Genomic DNA, 26310 nt, shown 5'->3' on the forward strand with positions numbered 1-26310 from the left:
AGGCGCTCGCCCGACGGTGGCGCCGCCGCCGCCGCGGGTGGAAATCCGCCTGCGTCACGTGCCGGCCGGGTGGGCGTGGCGGGGTTGCCCCGTCCGGAAGCTTTTGCCGCTAGCCTTTCTTACCTGCCGCCGTGCTAGTTGTTCTTCTTCCCTCGCCGTCCGCCACTTTCTTCCCCTTCCTTCCTTACTCTGCTGGCGTCAGAGCGCACTGGAGCGCAACCTTCGCCATGGCAGCCGCGGCGGCGACGACGACGACCATGAACCCGGACCTGCGCAAAGAGCGCGAGGGGGCTTCCTTCAACACGGAGAAGCTCACCAACGTCTTGGACGGAGGTGCTGAGCGGACTCGGCGCCGCAAGGAGATCGGTGAGAGGAGTCGCTTTGGGAGGGTCGGAAGAGTTGCTGCTGCTGCCATTCCGGCCCCGGGAGGTCGGGGTTTAGTAGCATGGTGGGCGCGCCTCCTTCTCCTCCTCTATGTGCAGCTACTACCTGGCGGTGATAATTTGATTCGTTATCAATTTAGGGGTGCCCCCCCCCGCCCCGCGATTCCACAAATCCTTCTTTTTCAGATGGTGTCATTTCACCTTGTCTCATTTGGAACGCGTCTCGGCAAGCCTGAATCCTCTTCAGGCAGAGACCAATTAAAACGGTACCGTAGTAATTAAGTAGTAACTGAAACCTCAGAGATTAAATACCAACCGTTCATTTTCATGCCAAAAAAGGGGGGGGGCCGGCGCGGCACCTAGGAGAAATAGACCGATCCAAGATGATGATGTTAAAAAGAAAAGATTGAAAAGGCATTGGAGGAAGAGAAACAAAGTATACACCTTCTGCGGAAATTCTCTTAATGTAGTTGCCCGGTGAGTCTGGTTGCAGAAGGCATTCTCCTAAGCGGATGCAGTTGTTAAAAGCTAGATTTATATACTGTGTGAATTAGTTGTTCTGAACGAGGGTGCTTCCCTCACCTTTGTTTTTAGACGGTTGCCTGTGTGATCTCTGCTGCATGCAGTTTTTCTAAGTGCTTGCATTTAAATAACTATTTTTTAATTTTTAAAAGAACTTGTCCACTTAATGGGGCATTTGTGATAAAAGGAGGCATTTGTGATTAATCTGACTAGTGGCTTGATGGTACAAGGTAGCTTCCTATGTTCTGGTCTAAATGTTGCACAACACAATTCTAACACCCACTTCCATCCCTGCCTATGTTCCTGGCTGGGGTGGTGGATTAGGATGATGTCTAGGTTTCTCTCCACTGTTGATGGAGAGAACCACTACTGGTGAAAGAATTCCCTTGCAAAGCAGGCCCTGGATTTTCCCATAAGGGTGGTAAAGTACCACCAATGGTAGAGTGTAGAAATTCCCAGAACAAGGTGTTTTGGGGTGCTGGTGGCTTTGGATCCTCAAGAGACTCAATTGCCGGGGTCCTTAGCAACACCAGGTTGAACCTGCGTCGGGAATAGTTTTTTAAATCTCCTGCAGACAAAAGTCAACAGACTTCAGATGCAGCAGCAAATCCAACTGCTCCACTTCTTCCAGTGTCCTGATTCGGATTGGTAGCCTAATATTGTTACTAACCAGTGGGTTCAGTGAACTGACATTTTAACCATGGCTCTCCTAGGTTACAACTCATTCTCCTAGCCACAGTGCTGTGCTGTAATTGTGAACAGGAAAGCAGGAAGCCATTCCAGATTTACCCAATACATTTGATTGCATAACGAGACTAAGCAGAGGGAGAATGTGGCAGGTGGCACCTGGGAGATACCAGTTGCAACATTCTCCTGAATTCTTGCCCTTTCTGCCTTCTTAGGCTAAGGGCATGTAAGGGCGCTTCATTTGCTTTCTATGCTTGTTGCAGCTTTTGAATTTTGTTAATTATTATACCCCCCCAGTGCCATCCTTATAACCTTTAACACAGTTTGGAGTTGTCTCATGGTCTTTTCCATGTTAGGATGTACAAAGATGGCCTGCTGATGGTAGCAATGGGGATAGCAAGCTGCCCAAACACAACAGATGCATGCCCCACTATTTGTGCCACTCAAAGCAATTTCTCACCTTTATGTCTTGAAGTTGTCAACAGTTTATCAGTAGTGAAGTCACAGCATAGAACCAGCCTTATATCATTTTGTTAAAGGAATGTGTCTTGGCTTAGCACTAAATTTCTCTTTTGTCTTCTCTACAGAAGCACTTGTGACAAACGACCCAGAATTCAAGCACAGTGATGTAAATTTCCTCTCCCGCAGCCAGCGCTATGAAGTTGCTATCAGGAAGAGCGCTCTTATGGTGATGAAGCTAAGAGAATATGGAATTGCAGATCCTGATGAGATCTACTGGTTTAAAAGGTACAGAAACCCAGTGCAAGGCACATAAAATAGCAGGTGCTCCTGTAAAGACAAGGGCAGTTGTTCTTCATTCTGTCAAGGATTGAAAGGTTAAGGACACTGGAAAGTCATCAGAAGTTGTCAGCTGATTTTAAGGCTTACCTGAGTAAAACCTCCTGGAATTGATATGCAACTTCATGCTCATTTTGATAAGCCAACATTTCCTAAGGCTATAAAAATAGTGCTTTTTACATTCTAACCATGAATAATGTCAAACTATTGAAGGCGGGGAGCTTCCAAAGTATTGGTATGAATCTAGACTGCAGATAAAGCTATTAAGTTAGCAGTATAACTGTAAGATACTTTTCATTTCCTCAACCACATCTTCCTCCACTAAGGCCTTTTCATGTTGAAATAGACTGGAAAGGGTTAAGCATTCTTTTAATCTACATTAGATGATTGGGCACTATTGAGGTTCCAAAGATGAAGTTTACAACATGGAAGACTGCCAGCTTGCTGTGAACTTAATTGTGCAGAATGTTAGGTGACTTTTGAACCCGTGAAATAAACTTGGTTTAATCATTGTTAGCTAGATGGTTTTTTGATTCCTCTTTTAACGTTGCTGAATGTGTAGGTCTTGAAGCAGAATTGCAAGTCTTTCCTCTGAAATAGTTTATTCTCGTTGGAACTGTTGGCATCAAATGGGTTGCTCTGGCCCACTCAAACTTCCATTAAAAAAACTCTGGGAAGGATGACCTTGCTATGATGTTGCAATGGGCACATGCTAGTTGTTTCATACAGCTGGTTACTGTTTCCAAAAGAAACAAATCTCTCTTTAAGTAAAGCAGAGTTGGCCAATTATTCTTGCAATTGTGTCACAAGCCAACTTAAAAGTATTTTATTGTGCCACTCTAGCATAAACATAGCTCCTTTTTGCCTTGGTTGGAATCCCTACCACCGGTTTTGTGAGACAGGGTACGGTCAGAAATTCAGCACTGGACAGGGAGGCAGGAGTGCAGGCCTGACCTGCTCAGACCCAGGCCTGTCGACTTCTGTCCAGGTATTCAGCAACACCCTGTGCTGCAGGCTGGCCACCTCAGAAGTGGCAGCTGACTGGGCAGACCAACCAACTATAATTTAAGAAGCAATAAAAGTGCTGAGATCCTGCAAGGTAGAACCACATTTTTTTTGTACTGACCCTGCTTCTGGCCCAGTTTGGACCTTGTTTAATTTGCCACATTTGCAGTAAGAAAGATACTTCTCTCTAGACAAGAGTGGTGACTCTCCGCTGTGTTTCTAGCATGCTACAGTTCACTTTCTTGGAGTTAGTACCTTGTGAAACTTGCAACCCCAGCATGGTTTCTGTTAATCCCTCTTCTGTGCTTGCATCATAATTTATTCTAAAGGGTATGATCTGATCAGATGTGTCAAGTAGTGGGTTGGGAACCTTCAGTTCTTTCAGCCGTGCTGTTCTGCATCAGTTCTATAAGTAGAATGGCGTCTGGAGTTTAGAGATACTAGGAAATCATTAATGCAAGTTGCTAAATAAATAAATAAATAAATAAACTGCATTGCTGTGCAGTACAGTACCTTACATTCTTACATTGATGTACCATAATCTGAACTCTATTCTATTGAGTAACATACTAATTTGTTCTGCTTTTTAAGCACTCCTGTTTTATGAATCGGGTAGCTAACATCACCCCTTTAAAGTTTAAACCTTAAACTATTGAATAAAGCAGCTACTTATATCTGTGAGCAAAAGCTTTTCTCCCCCTGCCCCCAACCCCTGTGCTTATGTAATTGTGACAGGGCAGGTTGAAGTTCAGTAAATGGGCAGAAGTCAAGTGGGTGGAGCTTGGTTTCCTTTTCACCAGTTAACAACAGGCTTGGTCCTGTTTGTGGGATAAAGCGTAAGGCAGATAGCCTGCCTGGGATATTGCTATTTGATCTGCTCTCTGACATTGAGACTTCTCGCTCGCTCTTTGTTTGAGCACCGGAATCCCGCGTTTTAAGCATTGTAATAAAAGAGACAAAAAGTAGCTTAGAAATACAAACCCATTATTTTGCCTAGCCACAGAATCTTTTTAGCAGCAGTGGGAACTTAGTACATCTCTTCTCTCTCCCCTTAAAAAATAAAAAAGCATCAATAATGCCTGTGTTAGAAGTCTGAAAATGCATAATCAGTGTTTTGTTTTGTTTGGGGCTCAGGAAATGGATTAGCTGATCTCACTAGTTAGGCATGTTCATTCTGCACAGCTCCCTCTCCCAGCCCTTAGTTAATCTCTTGCCATCCCAATGCCTCTCTTCTACTGTCATAATTTCCTATGCAGGTGAGCTCTCACCCGAGTTCCTGAAAAAAAATATCAGTCTCTTCCACCACCACCACCACTAACAACAAAATCAAGAAAGCCATCTAGTTGCCAAATTGATATACTTGAGACTATTCCTAATCTTTCACCCAAATCCTCCCATTCTGTATGACTAGTGCAACTGCATTCAGAATATTATATATAGTTTAGAATGCCACATATAATAAGAATATAGTGGTTGAAACGCCTTTATCAGGAAAGGCATTTTGTAGCACAATCTTAACCATGTCTATTCAGAAGTCCTAGTGAACTTAATTGGCCATACTCCCAGGTAAGTGCTACATCCACGTATCTTGTGTATTAGAAGGTGTGTCAATATGTCATGTGACAGTGTGAGCAACTCATCTGTTTAGCTTTGGGCCCAGGAGTAATTGTCAGGTGACTAACTGGAAGGGCTTGTATTACATTACATACCCATCTGAATTATTACTGTGGCATAGTTAACTGTTTGAAAGGGCAGTGTGGCCAAAGTCATCTGTTGGTCCCACTGTTTCAAGCCAAATGCTGATTCAGAAAGTTGTTGAATTAATTTATCAGCAGGGCAGTGCTTGCACCTTCTCAGTCTAATCTCATGAGATAAATTGCTGGGTGCTCATCTTTTGGGGCTTTTTTGTACAGCAGCCAGATTATGCAAGAGTACTCTTTGCCTCTTTGCTTCTTTCATCACAAGTTGACTATTTTCCCACAGCTCATTATGTGGGTGGCTGTGAAAATAGTAAAATATTTCCTTTCTCACCCTCTTTTCTCCCCACCCTACCCGTTGGGGCTTCTAGTAGGTTGGAGAACTAAGATGTTCATGTTTAAACAGAATAAACAAGAAGGTAGAACAGAATGACATCTAGCCCCCCCCCCTTCTTGCAATCCAAATTATTTCGACAAAAGGAATTCCTGATAGCAGATAGAAATATGAGAGTTTCCAATCCTTTAACATTATGGCAGCTTTCTCACTTGCCCAGCAAAAAGAATGTCTTCTTCTGTCTCAAGAGTTCTTCACATCCTGCAGAATGCTGAATATGAAATCAAAAGTGCTGTTCAGTGGAGGAGAAATGCATTCAAGTGCCTTCTTCCAGTAACTAAAGTTTAGAGAGCACAAAATATCATTTTTCATCCCACTTGTTCCTACATTAGAAAATGGCCACCTCCAAACATTTTTTCTTAATCAAATGGACTGAACACTAGTGTTGCCCTCTATGAAATAGATGATCAAACAAATCACCATTTCCCTCTTTGTAATAGATGGCTGTTGCTGGTTCTCCAGTTGTGGTGGGCTATAAATGAGAATATGTATCAAACCATTCTCTATTTTGATAAGAGGCCTTGATTCCTTGGGGGTGTACTATGTAAAATTTTATCCAGGTTATTATGGAAAATACACAAGCTGAGGTTCTTATTTTCACAAGTTGATGTGTCTGGAGGGCCTATTTCTATCCTTTAAGAAATTTTACTCTCAGGTAACATATATAAGCACTTGCCCTTTAATGATAACATCTGCTCTTTAATGACTTTATAGCATTTTCGCCCCGCTCGCCCTTGCTGTTCAGCTGACAAGGTTCCCAGAGCAGCTGATATGAAATCAACAATGACATACAAACAATCTAAAGCTGTGTGAGATCGTTTAAATTGCCCATTTAAGATGGTGGCAATGATGGCATTTTGTGTCATGATCATTATCCTTGCCTGCTCATAGGACAGCTGGTTCTACCATACTCTGTAGGAAGGAGGAGCCCAGGTCCAAATGGTGATGTAGCTTCAGGCTGAAGTGGCGATGATTGCAGTTAATTTGATTTATTTGTTGCTGGCTTGCTCCTGGACTCAGTTCAAAGACCAGGTGTTCACCTCCTTTAAATTTCTTAATGTGATCTGTCCCCAGGATACTTGAGGCAGCTCTTTCATCCCTATTTACCTTCCAACCACTAAGATTTGGGCATAAGAACCTTCTGGCAATCCTCCCATCTGTTTTACTACAGTAGTAGCCAATGCTAAACCTACCTTTTCAGCAGTAGGCGTGAGTAAGCTTAGGAATTCACTTCACCGCACGGTGTGAGAAGTGTGCATGCACACGAAAGCTCATACCAAAATAAAAACTTAGTTGGTCTTTAAGGTGCTGCTGGAAGGAATTTTTTTATTTTGTTTCGACTACCTCAGACCAACACGGCTACCTACCTGTAACTAGGTTTACTAGCGTAACTCTTAATTCTGAGGGGGGGGGCAATTAACTATATATTGTAACTAGTGTCCTGATGGTTACCTTGATACCTGAACTTCACTTTCATTTCCCCTCTCCTTACAGTTTTATTTGTACCGTTAAATTTTTTAAAAAATTGTACTCTGCTTTGAGAGTCTGGCAAGATTAAAAATAACCGAAATAAATAACATGAAGCCTGGTCACACACTTGGCAGAATATTCAACTTCCCTTTCCCTTTCTGAAGCATCTTATCTCAAATTATGAAGTGCAATCTAGGTGTCCTTGGGAGGATGGAAACAAAACACTTACAGGTGAAACTTGGAAAATTGGAATATCGCCGAAAAGTGCATTTATTTCAGTAACGCAACTTAAAAGGTGAAACCAATATATGAGATAGATGCATGACATGCAAAGCAAGATATGTCAAGCCTTTACTTATTGGAATTGTAATTATTTGTCATTTGGCGGGTCAATTATAAATGGAATGTAATTAATGAAATTAATAAACATAATAAATGTTTATTGTTGTTTATTTTTGTATTATTGTAACTATTTGTTTTATTACTGTGGAATTTCCAAAAGAAAGCATTTGTAAAAATTAAAAGGAAAAATAAAAAATAATAAGTTGCATCACTGAAATAAATGCACTTTTCGACGATATTCTAATTTTCCGAGTTTCACCTGTAAGTGGTATCAAACTAAATGATTCTACTAGGACACAGACTTTTAGCTGGGCAGTGGAACTTCCCTCTCACCTTGCACCCCATAAATTTGCTTTGGAGGGATAGGGGAAACCCCTGGAACAGATTTAGGGGGGGCATATAGAAAGAGAAGTTGTGGAGATGTTTCATTCTGCAGTTCTTGTGCCAGAAGAACTGTTTAGTTGGCTAGTGCCTGCTCACTTCAGTGAGTGGCGTTCCGCAAACTTACTCCGCTGAAGTGTCACAGTGGTGCAGATAAAACAATAGTAGTACAATCTAGTGCCGATTTATAAAAACAAACTTTCCAGTGGAAAGCTCAGTCTGCAATTTGACTATCTGCCTTCAGCAACATGCCTTTTAACACTCCTTTGTACTGCTTGTTAAACCCTGTTTTCATGTTGCGCCCACACTCCTTGTCTTCCCATTTTCTTTGTCTTCAAATAGCCTTGTCAGCATAAACAGCATCCTGTATAAGCTCGAATGTTATTAAAGTAATAATTGCAAACTAGATGAGACGAAGCTCGATAATGGCAGGATTTGGGCTCTTCTGATGTATTTGAAGCTTTGATAGGGCTGGGGAGATTTGCCTTAAAACTTTGCTGTGGGGAGGAGGAAAGCTACAGTCAGGATTTTAAGAAATGCCTTGGCTGCTTACGTGCAGATGGGCAGAAGCACTCTCTGTGCATCAGTGGTATAGGTTTTGAATCTGATGTCACTGCATTTTATAAACTCTTTTTCACATACAGTAGTTCATTTATGTCTTTCCTGTTGTCATTACTGGTATATCTAAAATCTTTAAAAGTATGAAAAGGCTGGAAAACTGAGGGGGTATACGACTACGGAAAAATGGAGGGAGGAAAGCCTTGTTGGATTCTAGAAAAATAACAGCTACAACCTAATCTGCCATCTCTCTCTCCCATAGTGTGTGCATGGGTGCATCTGTTCTGCCTCTTGGTCTGCACTACAGCATGTTTACACCCACCTTAGCGAACCAGTGCACTGTTGCCCAGCGAGAGAAATGGCTGCCTCTGGCCTCGCGGTTCCAGATAATTGGCACCTACGCTCAGACGGAAATGGGGCACGGTTAGTTCTTTCCAGAGACTTACGGGTGATCCTCTGCAGTGTAACTCCAGTCCGGCAGTGATTTTTAGGGTGAAATGGTTGTTTTTAAAAATACTGGAGCCAGAATTCAGTGCATCACCACTTCCGACTTTTCTGACAGTAACTATATATGCAAAGTTGTGCTCTTCACACATTCAAAGGCACCTCCTTGCTGTTAGCTGGTTTTATATCCTTGTTCTCAGATCTTGTATATAATACTTTAGTTGCTCAAAGTTGCTTCCTAGATTGCTGGCAGTGGCCATGAGTGAATTGTTCACTCAGACTAGTTTTGTTTTGTTTTAATTGTGAAGATGCCCAAGAACATTGCTGTAGTGTATCTCCAACATTCATCTCCATTTAAGCAGCTGCTTTAAGCTTATGTAATATGTAATAGATTGTACACAACTCACAATCTATGTCCAAGTACTTTGTTGTAAGTACTAGGACATAGGATGTGAGTCCTTTTTTGGGCCACGGCACACTTGTTCCGTGAAAAAAATCACAAGGCACACCACCATTAAAAAAGTTAAAAAAATTAACTGTGCCGCCCTATATTATAATTATGACTGTAAGAAACACTTGCCAAATATTGCTTTCCGGCGGGTCAGTGCTGTGCATTGGCGGCCGCCAGGCTCGTTTGCTCTGAGCTTTGGGAAAGAGGAGGAGAAATATTGCTTTCCGGCGGGTTAGCGTTGTTTATTGGCGGCCGCCAGGCACATGACAATGCAAATCGCCCTTCTCGTCGCTGCACGTCGTGGCACACCAGCCAGCGTCTCGCAGCACACTAGTGTGCCGCGGAACAGCGGTTGAGAAACGCTGGTGTACAAAAGTGTGAAGCCAAAAGTGAAATATGGAGCAGGTGTATTCCTTCATGAGTATACCATATGAGCAGCTGCTAACTTGTGTACTTTTGGAGCAGAAAAAATGTAGCGTGTATAAGGGCATTGTAACACAGCCCTATGCTGGTCTGTTGGAGAAAATTAGTTGGCAGTAGAAGAAGCTTCTAGATCCTTTGCTCGTGTTTTGTGTTAGCAGCCTTATATTTTAGTTCTAGCACTTCTGCTGCTGAAATCAGTAATACCCCCCACCCCCAAAGCAGTCATGCAAGATGAAAAATCTTGACTGGACTGTTTTCAGGCCTTTCTGCTGCACGAAGAAGGGCAAAGTTCTGATCAGCATCCAAATGCAGCTAATACTTGTTGGGTTAAGCATCTCATTTCAATTTCATGAACCAGAAGAACACATCTCAAGAACAAGATGAAAAGGACAAAAACCCCACATCAAGAATATGAATATTTTCTTTTCCCTTCTAGCCACTCCTCTTCTGTGGTAGGTAGTTTTTTAAAAAAGTACTAATCTCTATCAGTTATGGGAGTACCCTGAGCTTATCAAAGCCCAATACTACTTTTATGACTTAGTCTGGATTGCTTGAATACCGTACTTCCCTTTTAAAGAAGAAATGGAATCTTCCAAGAAGATGGAGAGTACATGGATGAGAATGAAAACCTCTGGTTCTTAATTCATAATCTTCAATCAAACCCGGAGGATGGTGTCTCAGTTAAGCTGGGTTATATGATGAATCTGCTGTTAACTATTTGAAGTCTTGCCTTTTGCAAATGAACATTCTACATTGTTATGGTATACTTCACATCACCATTTGAATTAACGGTACCGCCTCTCAAGCAAATAGTTTGAAGGCCAGAAGCTGCAAAATGAATGGAACACCCTGTGAATAAGCAAATCATTGTCACACTCGTTTGTCTACCCCTTCCCTTGAGACCTTGTCTGTGGATGTGATTTTTTTTTTTGCATGCTGTATTTTACTAATTTCCCTGTCTCTGTGTTGATGTGTAATACTTGTTGTATTCTGTCAACTAACCAGTGTCCTGATGATGATTCAATCGTGCTGTCACCATCGATTGTTGTGTGTGGTGGTGGGGCAGTGCAGTTCCTGCTTTTACCATTTCGGATGATGATTCTTCAATAGCATGTGTGTTCTAGGATTACATCTGTTGGGTGGTGGGTGACTTGCTGAACCTGCATTGCATTAGGATGGAGGCACTACTTCATAACCTATACTGGGGCTGGCGTGGCAAGAACTTGATTTTTAGGGGGAATCCCTCTACAGGTAATATACCAGCATTCTTCAATGGTGCATGTGAAGTAAACTCTTCTAGACGTTTTAGATGAACAAAATGCCCAAATTTTAAAATCCAGGTATTTTTTGCATTAGCTATAGGTTTGCTAGTCCAAGTGAGAATGGAACTCTTCATTTGGTTGCTGGATCCCTGCTCCAAATGGCAGCTCTGGAGCCTTTACCATTTTGCTACTTCAGCCTGCCCCCCATATTTTTCTTCTCCTGTGTGGTGCCCTGGGGTATTGGAGCTCCACTTGTGTAAACAGAGGGGATGTAGAGGGGGGACCACAGCAGCTCTGTGCTTTAGAGTGGAAACCTGTATGATTTCTTCACTTGTAAAATTACAACATTGAACATTGCTGTCTAAAAATAGACTTTTCTATTCTCTCTACTGTAGAGAGGTGTCTGTCCCCAATAGACGAAGACACTACATGCCGGTCTTTTTAATACTGTTCTATTTTTTTTTTCAGTTACAGAGGCAGCCACACATATATAACTTGCTATGGGTTAATAATGTAGTGTGTTGTTGAACTATCCCCATAGTGTTGGAAGGGATTGGTTAACTTTATGATAAGCAAACTCTTAACCGTCCCTCAACTCACTGGAATGTGAATCTAAGGACATATTGTATTCAGTTTTAATGCTGGTATTAACAATACAGTTAGTACATGCCATTGTAGGATGTACATCCTTAGTTGTGGTCCAAGTTTCACTAGCTTGAGGAAATGCCACACAATCAGCTTGAAACATCTTGATGCGCTTACAATAAATAAAGTACCGCCGTACTTCCATGAGTCCCATCCAGCATGGCCAATGGCCAGGGATTATGGAAGTTGTAGTCCAGAACATCTGGGGGACACCATGTGAAAAATGTTGTGGATTGCTTTGCAGTGGAAAAGCAGGCTAAAAATATAAATATAAATATATAAGTGGGACTTGAAACAAAGCATTGCTGTGTGACGTGCTCCCTGGTTAGGATTCCAAGCGTTTCCATTCACCCTCCCACCTGTGTTGCCATTCCCCTCCCATCCCAACAGTCAGTATTTTGTTTCAATTGAGCATGCTCTGTCCTCATTGAATTCTTTGGGGATTTCACAATTTTTTGAGCTTTCCTTCCGAGAGAGATTGAGATTGATTTAGGAATCACAGTTCCCCCAAGCCTACTGATGCCTCCTTCATGGCTGGCACTGTTTTAACTATACAGCAGAAGTACTCCTAACCTGAATATATAAAATAGAGGTGATAATAAATAGTACTTTGAGTTTTCAGAGGGCTTTACATCCATTGCTGCAGTACTCCCCGCAGAAACCCTGTGAACTAGGCCATTATCATTTCCATGTCACAGATGGGATGTTGTTCATGTTCATAATGGCTTGTTTAAGGTCCTCTAGTGCAGTGTTCCTCAACCTTGGGCCTCCAGCTGTTTTGGGACTACAACTCCCATCATCCTTAGCTAGCAGGACCAGTGGCCGGGGATGATGGGAGTTGTAGTTCCAAAACAGCTGGAGGCCCAAGGTTGAGGCCCATTGCTCTAGTGAGTACTGTACAGTACATGGCAGAGGTAAGATCTGCACCAGGGTTGATTTTGCTCACATTTCTAGTCACTGCACCATTTCATGCAACAGGTGAAATGAGCACTGCGCATCAAGGTGTGTTGGACGGGGTGCTGGTATAGCAATACCTTAAGTATATAATGCTGTCTTCTGGATCAGAACATTATGGAACTTAAGTGTGGTGACTGGATTATCATAAGGAAGCATGTTTTGTTGGGTTTTGGGTGACCTTTGCTGGTGATGGCTCACTTGTTATAAATGTTGGCTGTTGATACAAAGCTATGGAGCTGTTCACTAGCTTTGATTGCTGATTCAGAGCACCATACTTTTCTGGGTGGAAGAAAATAAAACAGTTGACAAACAGGTTTGCTTTGAACAAGAGTAAACCAGTTTGGATTTTATGCCTACACCCCCCCCCCCTCCGAACATGAATTGGGTAAGGATGGGTTGCTGTCAACCCCATGTAAAACATTCCTTATCTAATTTGCTCCCAAGCCATTCCAGTTGTAAGACAGGCAGCTATTTTATATTCAGTGTTTTATTCCTTTTGAATACACTTCCAAGGGGCCAAGGGGACCTGGTAAAAATTTCTGGATAGTTCTGTGGTAAAACACTGCCTGTTATAAGCCACAAAAGGGGGCTGCGCTCTCTCTTGCCCTCCTGCCGCAAAAGGTCATCTTCACCCTTTGGTCCTATAATTGACATAAATATTAGTGGGCCTTGGGAAAAGAATGATGCTCTGGTAAAAGTGTGCTTTCTAAATTCTTTATTCATATAAAATTACTTTTGTCTTCCCCCCTCCAATCTGCACCTCTAATCTCACCTGCTTTGATCCTGTAACACCCCTTCACATTCCCCCCCTCGGCATTTCTTCACAGCTCTGCTCACCACGGACGACCTGAGCCTCTGGACCTCCACCTGGGCATGTTCCTACCTACTCTCTTAACCCAGGCAACCCAAGAACAGCAGGATCGCTTCTTCATGCCTGCTTGGAACTTGGAGATCATTGGCACATATGCCCAGACAGAGATGGGCCATGGTACAGTACTTTCAAGTCTTATTCGCAAGTGTAGTACAGTACAGTGGTACCTCAGGTTACAAACGCTTTGGGTTACAAACCCCGCTAACCCATAAGTAGTACCTCGGGTTGAGAACTTTGCCCCAGGATGAGAATGGAAATCGCGCGCTGGCGGTGTGGCGGCAGCGGGAGGCCCCATTAGCGAAAGCGCGCCTCAGGTTAAGAACGGTTTCGGGTTAAGAACGGACCTCCAGAACGAATTAAGTTTGTAACCCGAGGTACCACTGTATTTCTGGGTAAGATATGTTGAGCAAAAGGCATGAGGGCATTTTCCCTTCCAGTCTAGGATTCTTCAGGCTGTCTGATTCACAGCCAAGGAGTTCCCTCTATATGAAATGCAGAAACGTCTCCGTTTTTCTCGCATGAGCATATACATTTGTTGAGAATACATACATCAACTGTCAGATTACATGTTATGATTGCATATGTGAGCTTGCACAAAGCAATATCAACGATTCAGCAAATAATCTTGAGCAAGAAACGTGAATTTTCTTTGACAAAGCCGTCTTTAAATCACAATTCAAAAGAAATCTGAGAGAGAGACATGCATCTTTCCTAACAGTCCTGTATCATCATCATCATCATCAACAACAACAACAACAACAACATCTTTTAAACTTAGATTCTTTTGTAGGAAACATATCGGCTTTTCAAGCAGTAGGTTCACCAGATCTAAATAGGATAATGGCTTTTGCAATAACAGCTAGAATCCCCCTCCAGTGGACTCTTCTACTCAAAGTAGCCTCTAATTTAAATAAACTTTGGTTGTAGCTCTTGTGTGTTTGACAGAATCCTGGCTTCTGTATCCTTGTAAGGCTTCCCAGTTAACTAGAGACATTTTGGCTTTTAGTACAAACTGAAATCAGGAGTTCATAGGCTTTTGATACCAACACAATATGAAGATATAGCAAAAGGATATTAATCCAGATCCATTCTCTTTTGTGAGATACCATGTGTCTACACCTAAGGAAAAGGAAACCTTCTCTCCAGTTTTTGATGTATCATTGGAAACTTCCGAATGGTAAATGTTCATGTTGGTGTGGCACATTGCAGGATACTACTTAAGCTTCTAATTTTAAGGTTATGGTGTGTCAATGTTTCTGGGTGTGTTTTAGGTGCTCTCTTGTTTTCCTCTATGAGAGGCTGCAATTAGGCAAAGTGCTCTCAGTGTGCAAGGTGTGGTGATCACATGGCACCTCAGTCAGTCTCCAGGCCCATCTGACTTTTGCCTTACTTGACGTTTTCTTCTTGAAGATGGGAAAACCAAGTTTCATTGAGATACTAAAACAGCAGATCATTTTCTCCTTATTTAGGAACTGGCCCATGAAATTGCTTATACTTGGTGTTCATTGAGCCTTTCCTGCTAGCAGTGGTCCTCATCAGTTGTTAGATGATTGCCCCCCTCCTTATTTAGCGAGTTAGTTTTGCTTCTAGCTAGAAAGCCTAGAACAGGCATCCCTAAACCACTGGTCCTGTTAGCTAGGGATCATGGGAGTTGTAGGCCAAAACATCTGGAGGGCCACAGTTTGGGGATGCCTGGCCTAGAATTTACTTTTCAGCAGCACTAGGAAGGTCCAGCTTCTTTTTGCAGACAGTGTCCAAAACAATTTAAGTAATCTAAATAGCTTCCAGTTTCCCTAAGTGACAGAAAGCATATTATTTTTGGAGTTCCAGTTTAAAACTTCAAGATTAGTAATTCTCATGCTCCCCTCTGCATTTCGGCAGAGAAGGCCACTGATGCTCAAAAGGCAAGAGGCCTAGTAATTTGTATTTGGGAAATCAAAATCTGAAGGAATTAGACTATTAATTCCTCCATTTCTTTAGATAATGAGAGATGGAGCTAATGTAACATTACAAATGGCCCACTTTTTATATTAAATTGTTGAATTTCAGTGGCATAGAATAGGAGAAAGCTGTGAGAGTTGTCTCACAGTTTACATAGGTTTCCCTGCTTGCTCACTTTTAGATAATTTTTACATGTCACATCATTCCAGTAAGAGTCTGTCTGCAAGCCTATATGAAACAGATTGCTTGTAAGCTATTAGGGACAGGTGAGCAAAGGGTAAGGCCACCAGAAGATAGATGCCTGCATCTCTTTGTTTCTCTCAGGCTCAGATGTGGGAGCATTTATCTTCTAAAGGCCTCTTAGGCAGATGGTTCTTTCATTTTGATAGAATGAGAAAAAATGAGCATGGTTGTCAACCTATAACCAGAACTGGGCCCAAGTCTAAATTTAGGTCAGTGTTTGATAAAGACTGCAGAGGGCCAGTCAACCAAGCAGAGGGCCTTCTCAGCAGTGGCGCCCTCCCTTTGGAACACCCTGCGACCAGATGTCAGAGAGAGAGAAAATTACACAACTTTTAGGAAACATTTGAAGGCAGCCCTGTTCAGGGAAGTTTTTAATGTCTGGCATTTTATTATTGTTTTATATTTTCCTGGAAGTCACCCGGAGTGGCTGAGGAAACCCAACCAAATGGGCAGGGTATAAACAATAAAATAATAATTAATATTAATATTAGTATTTATTCATATACACATCTTACTGCTGCAACCAGTGGTTGAGCACATTCCCTTTTTTAAATGCTAAAAGCTGGAGGGGTGTATCTAATACAGGCACCCCCAAACATTGGCCCTCCAGATGTTTTGGACTACAATTCCCATCTTCCCCTACCACTGGTCCTGTTAGCAAGGGATCATGGGAGTTGTAGGCCAAAACATCTGGAGGGCCGCAGTTTGGGGATGCCTGATCTAGAGTTTTGCTCTAGAACAGGCTAGCAAACAAGGTTCCCCAGTTCCCATCAGTCTCAGCCAACATGGCCAATCATCATGGATTATGGGAGTTGTAGTCCAGCATCTGGTGTCTACCAAGGCTCTGGACTTCACAATTTGCTATGCAATTGGCCAAATACATATCTCAGTGTCTTGTTCATCATTGCCATGCATCTGCTTCAAGTTTTGAAAAAAGTGCCCAGTATACCTTAAATGTGCTCTGACTCTTTCGAAAACCAAATCCTTCACAACTTTCTCAGAACCTAGAAAGCACAGTCTGCCTATGTCCGATTCAAGGAACTCATATTGCCATAAAATAACCCAGTTTGGGTCACCTGGAACCCTCAGTGGAAGCTCAGTTGCTATTTTGATATAAGCAGCCTTCAATTCCTCCATTTCCTTGAGCCACGAGAGACAGACCCAACCCAACACCTGTTAGGCTTCATTGCTCACTTGGAAAATTGTGTGTGTCCAGCAACAGCTATGAAGAAGAAGATGGCTGTGGAGGCGGGGGAGGGATCAAAATGAAGATCAGCATGGATGAAGCAGTTGTTTAAGATTTCGGCCTGTGAGGATTTCCATGCAACACACAAGCAGAATAGCCATTCTGCCAGCAGGACTTTTTGTTCTTAGCATAGCACAGCAGCTCCATCCATCGATTTGACATGCTGGTCAAAAATGTTGCACAACTGCTGGTGCACACTTAACATTGCAACACAAACAGGTGCACAGATAATGAATTGGGAAATGAGCTTTTATTAAGATGTATGTTGAAGATTACAGGTACAATTGTGCCCATCACTTTCACAACAATGAAACTCTCCTACTTATTGCCCTATCATTATGTTGGATCACTCAGTATCTGGATTTGAGAAAATACCTTCCTCACATGAATGGTGATGATCGGGAGCAGAATTCAGTTATTGTGCTTCTCTCTTTAATTCACCGTATCAGGTACTTACGTTTTACACTCTGCACACATGCTTTAGTGACAGGTAAGCGAGGAGATAGAAGTCGTGAACAGTGAAAACCTCTTGGCTGTAAAACCAGTGAGCTTTCAGGATGGAGGTGCCTAAAAGTGGAATGATCTGGTTTGCAATATTTTATTGGTGCTGTGCTCAAAGGAAGAGTGGCATACTTCCTGCTATTCACACATGCAGTTTATTTTATTCGTAATGTGTCATCTATTTCCCACTGTGTAACTATAATTTGCAATAAATGTTCTGCTTTTGAATTACCTATATAGTTGCATTGCCTCTGGAGTTCACTGGAAAAAAATGTTTGTGTCCATGTTGTAACCTATGACTGTTGAAATAAGATGTGCTACGTGTCTACAGGAACTCATCTCCGAGGACTGGAAACCACAGCTACATATGATCCTGCTACCCAGGAATTTATCCTAAATAGTCCAACTGTGACTTCTATTAAATGGTGGCCAGGTGGATGTAAGTGAATTATTTCAACTTCGAAGCTAAAGAAGGAATTTTCTCTTCATTTAGTCAAATATTTTTTAAGAGGGTGACAATACAACTTGTGTTTGTATAAAGAGAGAGGGGGGAGAGAGAGAGAGTACACACACACACACACACACAAACAAACAAACGTTTTTTATTTTGTTTTAGGGCCAGATTGTGAAACCAACATTTTAAAATTAACTACCACACATGAATAAATGTTTTTGTTATAGCAATACTGCTTTTCTCATGGTAGAGGAAGTGCTGTTACCTTGAAAAGTCTTGGTCAGTTTTAATTTATGATTTTGGGAAACTCCTTTTTGGTTATTGGAGCAGAACTTGATTACATTTATATTTTTACATTTATAGTCTTGTGAATGCATTAAACAAAGCCACTATTTAGCAACCTAAATTGTGTGCTTCTGGAACTGTATAGTGAAGCTTCCAATTGTTTACATTTGTTTTCCTTCCCTCCCTGCAGTGGGTAAAACATCAAACCATGCCATCGTTTTGGCTCAGCTTTACACCCACGGCAAATGTCATGGCTTACATGCTTTCATTGTGCCGATACGTCAGTTGGGGACTCATGAGCCATTGCCAGGTATGGGTATCCTATTTGGGAGACTGAGTTAATGCCTTATTAGTCACTTTCTAGCTATGTAGTATGCTGTAACTCAGAGGTTGCTAATCCCTGACCTGTGGGCCATATGCAAAGGGGTTTCTTTCTTTCTTTTTTTAAGAGCTGGAGACGCATAATATTGCCATTAAAAGTGTAGTATAAAAATTATTGTTCCCATGGGTCGCCTGCTACCTTAATTCAAAAATATTTATGTATCCCTAAGATCTCCAGAATTTATCCTTTTTATTTTTCTTAAAAAATAAAAACAAATAAAGTTAATGAATGATAAAGGGTGTAAAATAATGTGGGAAAGGTGGTGAGGAAAGTCTTTTTGAAGCCACACTTCAGCTGTTTGACACTTGTAGCTGGTTAATATTGTGGCGGAAGGTATTTCTATTAATGCCTCATTTTGGCTTTGCATTAAAACTCTGCCTCTTTTCCTTATCCTTCCACTATAACATGCTTGTTAGGTATAACTGTTGGTGATATTGGGCCAAAATTTGGTTATGATGAAATGGATAATGGTTACTTAAAAATGGACAACTTTCGCATTCCTCGGGAAAACATGCTTATGAAACATGCCAAGGTAAATCATTATGTTCTCTCTGCTTTTTTTGTATTGATTTGTGGAATTACCAGTTATTTTAGCCAACTCTAAAGAGACTCTTCCGTGTGGAGGCTTACTAAAGTTACTTTGGATAGATGTTAGGATATGTTTTCAAGAGGTAGCTGACTACTTTGTACTCAAAAGCAGCTGTCTTTAAATTGGTCTTCAAGGAAGAACAATCAAGTCTTCATTTAAGATTAGTCCTGTTATCTCTTGCCAGAGGGTTTGGAGTTCTAGAGTTCTACTAATCCATTTGCCATTCTTGGTTAGCTCTCTAGAAGCTTTTCCAGGAGTGTGTCAAAGTTCAGTACACTGTGATTATGTAAGGCAACTGAGCTCATAAACAATTTGGTATTGGTAACATTCCTGATCTTCCAGTCCCTGTGAAATGAATTCAGTATCTGGATGGACAGGGTAGTTGCCAAACCTTAATTTTCTGCTCCAACCTACTTCTCCATGCATAGCTGGCCTCTGTTTTGCATAATAGGCATATGATAAACTATTTTAACAGCTAATCTAAATTTCATTGCTTGGATCATATTACCTTTTTGGCCACCAGGTTGACAATGTCACTGGATAAGCAGCATGTGCTCAGGCAGGAAGCAATTAAAAGTTTTGAACATGGGGATCTTTTTATACAAATGCACAAACTATGTTTTAAATAAAGTCGATAAACGAAGCCAAGTATAGAACGACAGAATCTTTGAAGCAGGTCTAATGACTGAATACCTGTCTGGACTTATATTTTGAGTACCCCTGTAACAAAGCACTTGTGAAACTCGTAAAAAGCTATATACGTAGGAACAAGCATTTCAGATTTGTGAACTCTGTCCTTCTAGGTTGAACCAGATGGCACTTACGTGAAACCTCTTAATGCCAAGTTGACATATGGAACCATGGTATTCATCCGATCAATTATTGTTGGGGATGCTGCTCGCTCTTTAGCCAGAGCTTGCACAATTGCCATTCGCTACAGCGCAGTGAGGCACCAGTCTGAACTGAAGCCAGGGTAAGAAGCATGGCTACTGGATGAGAGTTCCTGACTCATGTGGTGAAATTCTTGATTAGTGTCCACAGCACTGTGGGCAGCCTAAAACCCTTAGCATCCCCTGAGCCTATACCTTTTCTCACCTGGTGCAGCGCTGTCAACCTTTTTTTTTTTGCGGGAAATTCCCTTATTCAGCGCCCTTCCTTTCATATCTGGGAATTGACAGCCCCATAGGATTCCTTATCTTCAAATCCGGGGGTTGACAGCTATGGATTTTGTGACACCTATTCTCTCTCCCCACCCCCACTTCCACGCATATACTTTTCCCAATTCGTATGCCCTTTCTGCCGATCTGATTTTCAGTCACATCTTTCAACTATTCAAGAATATTTAGTATATTTAACCTTCTGCCTTTTAACCACTGAATTAAAATTTAAATATATGTGCATGTAACTCTTCGTTTGCTTTCTGCTACAGTGAGCCAGAGCCTCAGATATTGGATTATCAGACGCAGCAGTACAAACTGTTCCCTCTCCTGGCAACGGCATATGCCTTCCACTTCGTGGGCGCCTACATGAAAGATACCTATCGGCGCATCACTGGGAACATCAATGATGGAGACCTGAGTGAGCTGCCAGAGGTAGTACTCTTGGTCTTATAAAGTGGGAAGCTGGGCAGTGTACCCTCTTCTTTCAGTAAAGATCGGGTTGAAGGTGACTCCTGGGAGGGAAGGGGGGCAGGTCAGAGTAAGGAGATTGAGAGAAACATTACCAAGTGAATGCATAAAAATGAATGGCATAATAGCTTCAGCTCCAAGTACTGTCACCGAGATACAAACAGAAACCGGGAAAATAAAACATATACATAAATAAATGTTCAGATTGGGTTTCCTTGTCTAAGAAGAGGCTATTGTGCCTGGAGTTTGTGGGAAGGGGGCCACAAGATAAATGTAATTCTGCTACGTCTCTCCCCCGTTGTTCTCCAAAATGGTTGTAAAAAATGTGCTGCAGCAAGTCTTGCATTTGTATATTGGGTCAACGGCAGCAGTAATAGTTACTGGACCTGGGGATCCCAGGGGGAAAGGAAATCTAGCTAATATCATCCTAGGCATTTGAAACATGTGGGCTCCCCCCAGGTCAGTTTTAAGGCTTTATCTTCCCACCGTTGAAGTCTGGGTGGGGGTGTTGATGTTGCAGTTAATGACAAACCTATCAGAAATATTATTTAACCATATCAGAAATATGTGGTGTAGTGGTTAAGAGCGGTAGACTCATAATCTGGGGAACCGGGTTCGCATTTCCGCTCCTCCACATGCAGCTGCTGGGTGACCTTGGGCTAGTCACACTAGTCACAGGGTGTCTGTTGTGGGGGAGGAGGGGAAAGGAGATTGTTAGCCGCTTTGAGACTCCTTCGGGTAGTGATAAAGCGGGATATCAAATGCAAACTCTTCTTCTTCTTCTAGATAACTTGGTTCTTAACTTCTGCTTCTTCCCCAGCTGCATGCATTATCTGCAGGGCTAAAGGCTTTCAGTTCCTGGATTGCCAACGCAGGCATTGAGGAATGTCGAATGGCGTGTGGTGGGCATGGCTACTCCCGCTGTAGTGGCCTACCTGACATTTATGTCAATTTCACCCCTTCCTGCACATATGAAGGAGAGAACACAGTAATGATGCTGCAGACGGCACGGTGAGTGATGCAGCTTTTCGCTTGTAGCTTGACTTGTTGCATGTCATTAGTCATCTCTTTAAGAGGGATGCAGCATAGCTCTAAGGAAATCGCCGTGTCAGTGCAAATGTTTCTGCTTGCCCGACGGAATGATTACCCCTCTCCTCCCCTTGTGCAAGGAAGATACAGAAAATACAAGTCCAAGAACAAGACTCTAGAAGGTGCAGCTTCCAACCCTACCGTATCAATGTTTTATTGGCAAGAGGGGTGCAAATTACACTGATTATTATCATGCTGCCTTCCTTCCTGTTTGTACTCTGCATGTGGCTTTCTCCCATTCTTCACATGACGGCCGATTGAAATCAGTTTATAAGTTGTTTTAAGCTGCACTCAGCCAAGTAATGTAGTGTGCATTTGTTTGTTTTATTTTGGCATCCAGGTTCCTTGTCAAAAGCTATACCCAAGTCAGTTCTGGACAGCTAGTGAGTGGCATTATGTCCTACCTGAATGACCTACCAGGGCTACGCATTCAGCCCCAGCAGGTGGCTGCTAGACCCACAGCAGTGCATATCAACAATCCGTCTAGTTTGGTGGAGGCATATAAACTGAGAGCTTCTAGGTAAGTTTATATAAAAAGTGCATAAAGCAGATCATAGTAACACTGTTGATTTCTTGAAATTGAAGAATGACATGTCTTTAAATTAAAAACAAAAACCACAACTTGCCCATCTCAGGACACTTTTTTAAAAACAATTTCACACTTGGTTAGTGTGCAGTGAGTCTTGCTTATCTGTGCTGCTGTCTTCCAAACATGAAAATGCCTCTTCCAGGATGGGCAATGCTGTGACCCATATGGGAACAGGAGAGAATGTGCTAACAACTACGGAGCTGTGTAGGGTGCAGTAACACTGGAAAGGGTGTTAGGCACTGTGGTAGAACCTCTCGGTAAATAGTAATTAGAAATGTTCTAGGAACAAGCTTGGGGAGAGAAAGTATCTAGTATAGTTGATAAGATGCCCTGCTGATCAAGTTGAATAGATAAAGGTGGGTGGAGTACTGGCAGAGAAGGATTCCCTACCCAGAAAGGGATTGGCTGCAAGTGGACGAGGATAAACACCAACATCCTTCCTGGGAGATTTTTTTTTTTGGGGGGGGGAGAATTCCTTTTTCATAGTCACTCAGAAGTGAATGTTTCTGCTCCCTGAGAAATCACAGCATTGTTACGTTGCAAAGCCAGGATACTGTCAGTGCTTATCAGGTCTATCACCCTTGCTACCCGGGCATGTATCAGAGTATAAAACACAAAATTTCTGTCTCTGGCTACTGAACCTCTCCCCTAATTACTTGACACAAATAGCTGGGATTCCAAAGGAAAAAAGAAAAACACAATGCGCAGCCAACTTGCAACATTACTTTTATTATTTCGCAGAATGGCAAACATAATTTTCAGCCCGTGACTTGTAGAATAAACAAACATACTGTTCTTGACGGTATTCCAAATAAGTGCAAAAGTTAAAATTGTGCTGCACAGTGTAGCAAAATGACCTATGCAACAGGATAGAAATTCCTATGTGGACAGAAATGAGTGGAAATGAGCATGGCTTCTAAGTGAATGGGGAAGTAAACCAGTGCAGCACATCACATCACCATCACTCCAGAGAGCTTATTTTTATTCTGCTTTAAACCACCTGAGAGCAGTATTGGATGGTGAATGGGTGCTCCAATATTAATATTAAGAGCGAGACTTATCTGCCTTCAATTTCCTCACATCAGAAAGCTTAAAGAATAAAATCTGCCCCAAATTAATGTTTGATAGTTTCTGGGTGGATTTGGGCAAGTACTTGAAAGTATAATTTTGAGGGCTTGTGATCATGACCATTTGTTGTTGCTTGTACCAGCTCCTAGGTTCTCTTAGTGTTCCATGAAATGGGCTTGAGAGTTCACTCTGCCAACTGTTGGTTTGGTGCCACTTTGAATAGGCTATGTTCATGTCCTTCCTTGGTACAGGCTGGTTGAATTTGCTGCAAAGAATTTGCAAGCTGAACTGAACCGTAGAAAGAACAAGGAGGATGCTTGGAACCGGACTTCCGTTGATCTAGTGCGAGCATCCGAGGTTAGCAGAACCACTCAAACACTACAATTGGAAGCCTGTTGACAGAATTATAGAAACCTGAATTCTCACTTGTCCATTAAATATTCCGTTTTAGGCCCACTGTCACTATGTGGTGGTCAAGCTATTTACAGCAAAGCTTTCAGAAATTGGTGACCCAGCTGTTCGTGCTGTCCTTAACAACTTGTGTCTGCTGTATGCACTCTGTGGGATCAATAAGCACAGTGGAGACTTTTTGCAGGTTAGTGACTGAATTCTATCTTGAGACAAAATGCTCTGCTCTGTTGTTAATAAAAAAGGGGGGAGGGGAACCACCTAATTGAGGCAGCTAGAATTAAACAGTTCTTGGTGCCAGGGGGAGGAACACCTTTGGGTGATGTTTTGGTAATGGAGCTAAAGGCAAGATGGGTGGTTATGGATAAAGCAGGCCATACTTTTAAGTTGGAATTTCCATGTATTTTTGCAAAGTAGAGGTGGTTTAGGGGAGCATATAAATAGGTATGACAACTGCTCTAGAGAACTGGCTCATGTCCAAACATACTATCATCCTTTACTTAGTATTTAGGTCAGGCTTCCCCAAACTAAGGTCCAGGGGCCGGATGCGGCCCCTGAGGCTCTTTTATGCGGCCCCCGGCAACCCCCACCGCCCGCTGCCACCGCCCGCTCTTAATGGCGTGGTGCGGCTGCCACTTCTGGGTCGCCAGAGCATCAGAAATAGCTTGTGCGCATGTGTATGGGCGCGCATTCTGGCCCACAGTACAATTGGCGCTGGTGGCACCGGCCCTCGGCGTGGTAAGTTTGGGGACCCCCGATTTAGGTCCTGGTCAGCCTTTGGCTGGCTTGGGCTTCACATTAGCTTAATATCCCCCAATATTAATTGGGAGACACTTTTTGTGCCAGGAGCCTGTGTGCGTGTGTATAACATATTACACACATATAAAATCAGTCTGTAAAAATTATTAGCCTACGCTTCTTTTTTACTAGCCTGAAAAGAAGCTAATAACCTGTTTCCATGGCGGCTGCAGAGGAGGTTGGCATGCCTGCCGACCTGATCCTTGACAGCTTTATATTCACCTGTGTAATCTTGCCCTTCAGACTGTAGCTGCAAACCACAAAGTGCTTGGATTTGTAACTGTGGATTCCTTTTTGCCTCAGGGAGGCATTTTGACAGATGCACAGATAATTCAGGTGAACCAGCGCGTGAAGGAGCTCTTGGCATTAATCCGTCCCAATGCAGTCGCTCTAGTGGATTCGTTTGACTTCCATGACAACGTTCTTGGATCTGTGCTTGGCCGATACGATGGAAACGTCTATGAAAACATGTTTGAGTGGGCAAAGAAATCGCCACTAAATAAAACACAGGTCAGTAAATATTTTGTTCCCTTCCCTTGTATATCTACCAATTGCAGTAAGAAATGCAGAGTTATCAAACAGTGGTTTGAAAAGAAAATCCTGAGGTAAAATTGTGACCTTTTTCTGTGGTTAATGTAGTGATGCAGGCCTCTTGGGGTTAGTAAAAATATTTTAAAGTTGCCCCAGGTTGCTTGAGTTGTGCACCCTGAACTAAGGAAACTACAAGGTTCACATCCTAACTAAGCCACAAAACATCATGATTGGGGTGGATAGGTGTGCCCTCTTATTTCTTCTCATTTTTCTGCTGCTACCAAACATCCAAACTCTGACTTAAAAAGGATCCTAGGCCTTGTTTCACTGTCATGTGTAGTTGTAATTGATATGGTGCTATTACCGTTACAGTAGTGATAAGCTGTGCATGTATATTCTGAAGTACTCAAAGTGTTTGCAGCCTTGTGAGGGAGCTGCATGGTTCTAGCAGCACGAGAGACGTTAACTTTAAACCAAACACTTAATAACAACTTATCTTGTTACTTCTACAGGTCCATGAATCTTTTCACAAGCACCTGAAGCCAATGCAAGCCAAACTGTGATGGCATTTGCTGCTCTTAATGCACTATTCTCCAGTTCCTGGAATTGATGTCATTTGCCCTATGAGCACTTGAATCACGTGGCAAATCCAAACAGTCATAGGGTAGTTACTAATTGTCGCTTTTCTTCCCAATTTTTAATAAATTTTGAAAGGATTAGTGTGGGGGGAACACAGGATTATAAAAGTGCAATTGTAATTATGCTCAGAAACTAACCTTTTTAATGATTCAAAAAAAAAAGCTTTACAGATTGCTGTGAAGTGTCAATTTGTGAAGCAGTTTAAACTGCTGCAGAGGCCTGTATCATCTATAGCAGAATTTTCACTACTAAGTAGTTATGGAGGTAGCTGCTGGGGAGCAGCAGCTTCTCGTCTGGAAACTTCTTTAAAGCTCAATATAGTATTGCACACCTTGTCAGCGTTTATACCCAATACAGGTGAGAATTGTTGGAATCCTCCACATTTATTCTACTTTAGTGAGGTCTCCAAAGTCTTGTCAGGAACTGGGCTTTGAAGACCTGATCAGGAATATGTTGTGTTCATCATAGCTTCCATACTTTTGTGTACTAGTAATAAACTCCTGTCATCATGGGTTCAGACTCTCAGCAGGAGTCATCATCTTGTTTGTATGACACAGTGCTTTCCCAGGTGGCAGCTAGGAGTTCATCTCCCTCTTTCTCTAGAGCTGTAAATTATAACACATCACCCA

The 26310-nt window shown here is 42.2% G+C and overlaps 1 protein-coding gene across 2 annotated transcripts; it reads left to right on the forward strand.

The window, feature by feature from the left end:
* Positions 1-48: 48 nt before the first annotated feature.
* ACOX1 (acyl-CoA oxidase 1) lies at positions 49-25909 on the forward strand. Of its 2 annotated transcripts, none has more exons than XM_035104516.2 (14): positions 49-366; positions 2180-2339; positions 8500-8660; positions 17553-17660; positions 18151-18270; positions 18759-18874; positions 19735-19904; positions 20361-20523; positions 21380-21570; positions 21989-22168; positions 23557-23662; positions 23757-23900; positions 24815-25021; positions 25555-25909. In XM_035104516.2, exons 1-14 carry the CDS (start codon positions 228-230, stop codon positions 25603-25605), a joined length of 2016 nt encoding a protein of 671 aa, XP_034960407.1. In that variant the 5' UTR covers positions 49-227; the 3' UTR covers positions 25606-25909. The 2 variants fall into 2 exon arrangements, with proteins under 2 accessions (XP_034960407.1, XP_034960406.1); XM_035104515.2 differs by lacking the exon at positions 8500-8660 and adding an exon at positions 13247-13407 and having other exon boundaries at positions 50-366.
* Positions 25910-26310: the final 401 nt, after the last annotated feature.

Source organism: Zootoca vivipara, chromosome 2 (genome assembly GCF_963506605.1).
Source record: "Zootoca vivipara chromosome 2, rZooViv1.1, whole genome shotgun sequence".
NCBI lineage: Eukaryota > Metazoa > Chordata > Lepidosauria > Squamata > Lacertidae > Zootoca > Zootoca vivipara.

Bases quoted from the DNA above. Each gene is read 5' to 3' on its own strand.
- ACOX1 (XM_035104516.2), top strand. From the start codon at position 228: ATGGCAGCCGCGGCGGCGACGACGACGACCATGAACCCGGACCTGCGC. The intron at 21,571-21,988 runs GTGAGTGATGCA...TTTGGCATCCAG, and splicing joins ATGATGCTGCAGACGGCACG to GTTCCTTGTCAAAAGCTATA. The intron at 25,022-25,554 runs GTCAGTAAATAT...TTACTTCTACAG, and splicing joins CGCCACTAAATAAAACACAG to GTCCATGAATCTTTTCACAA.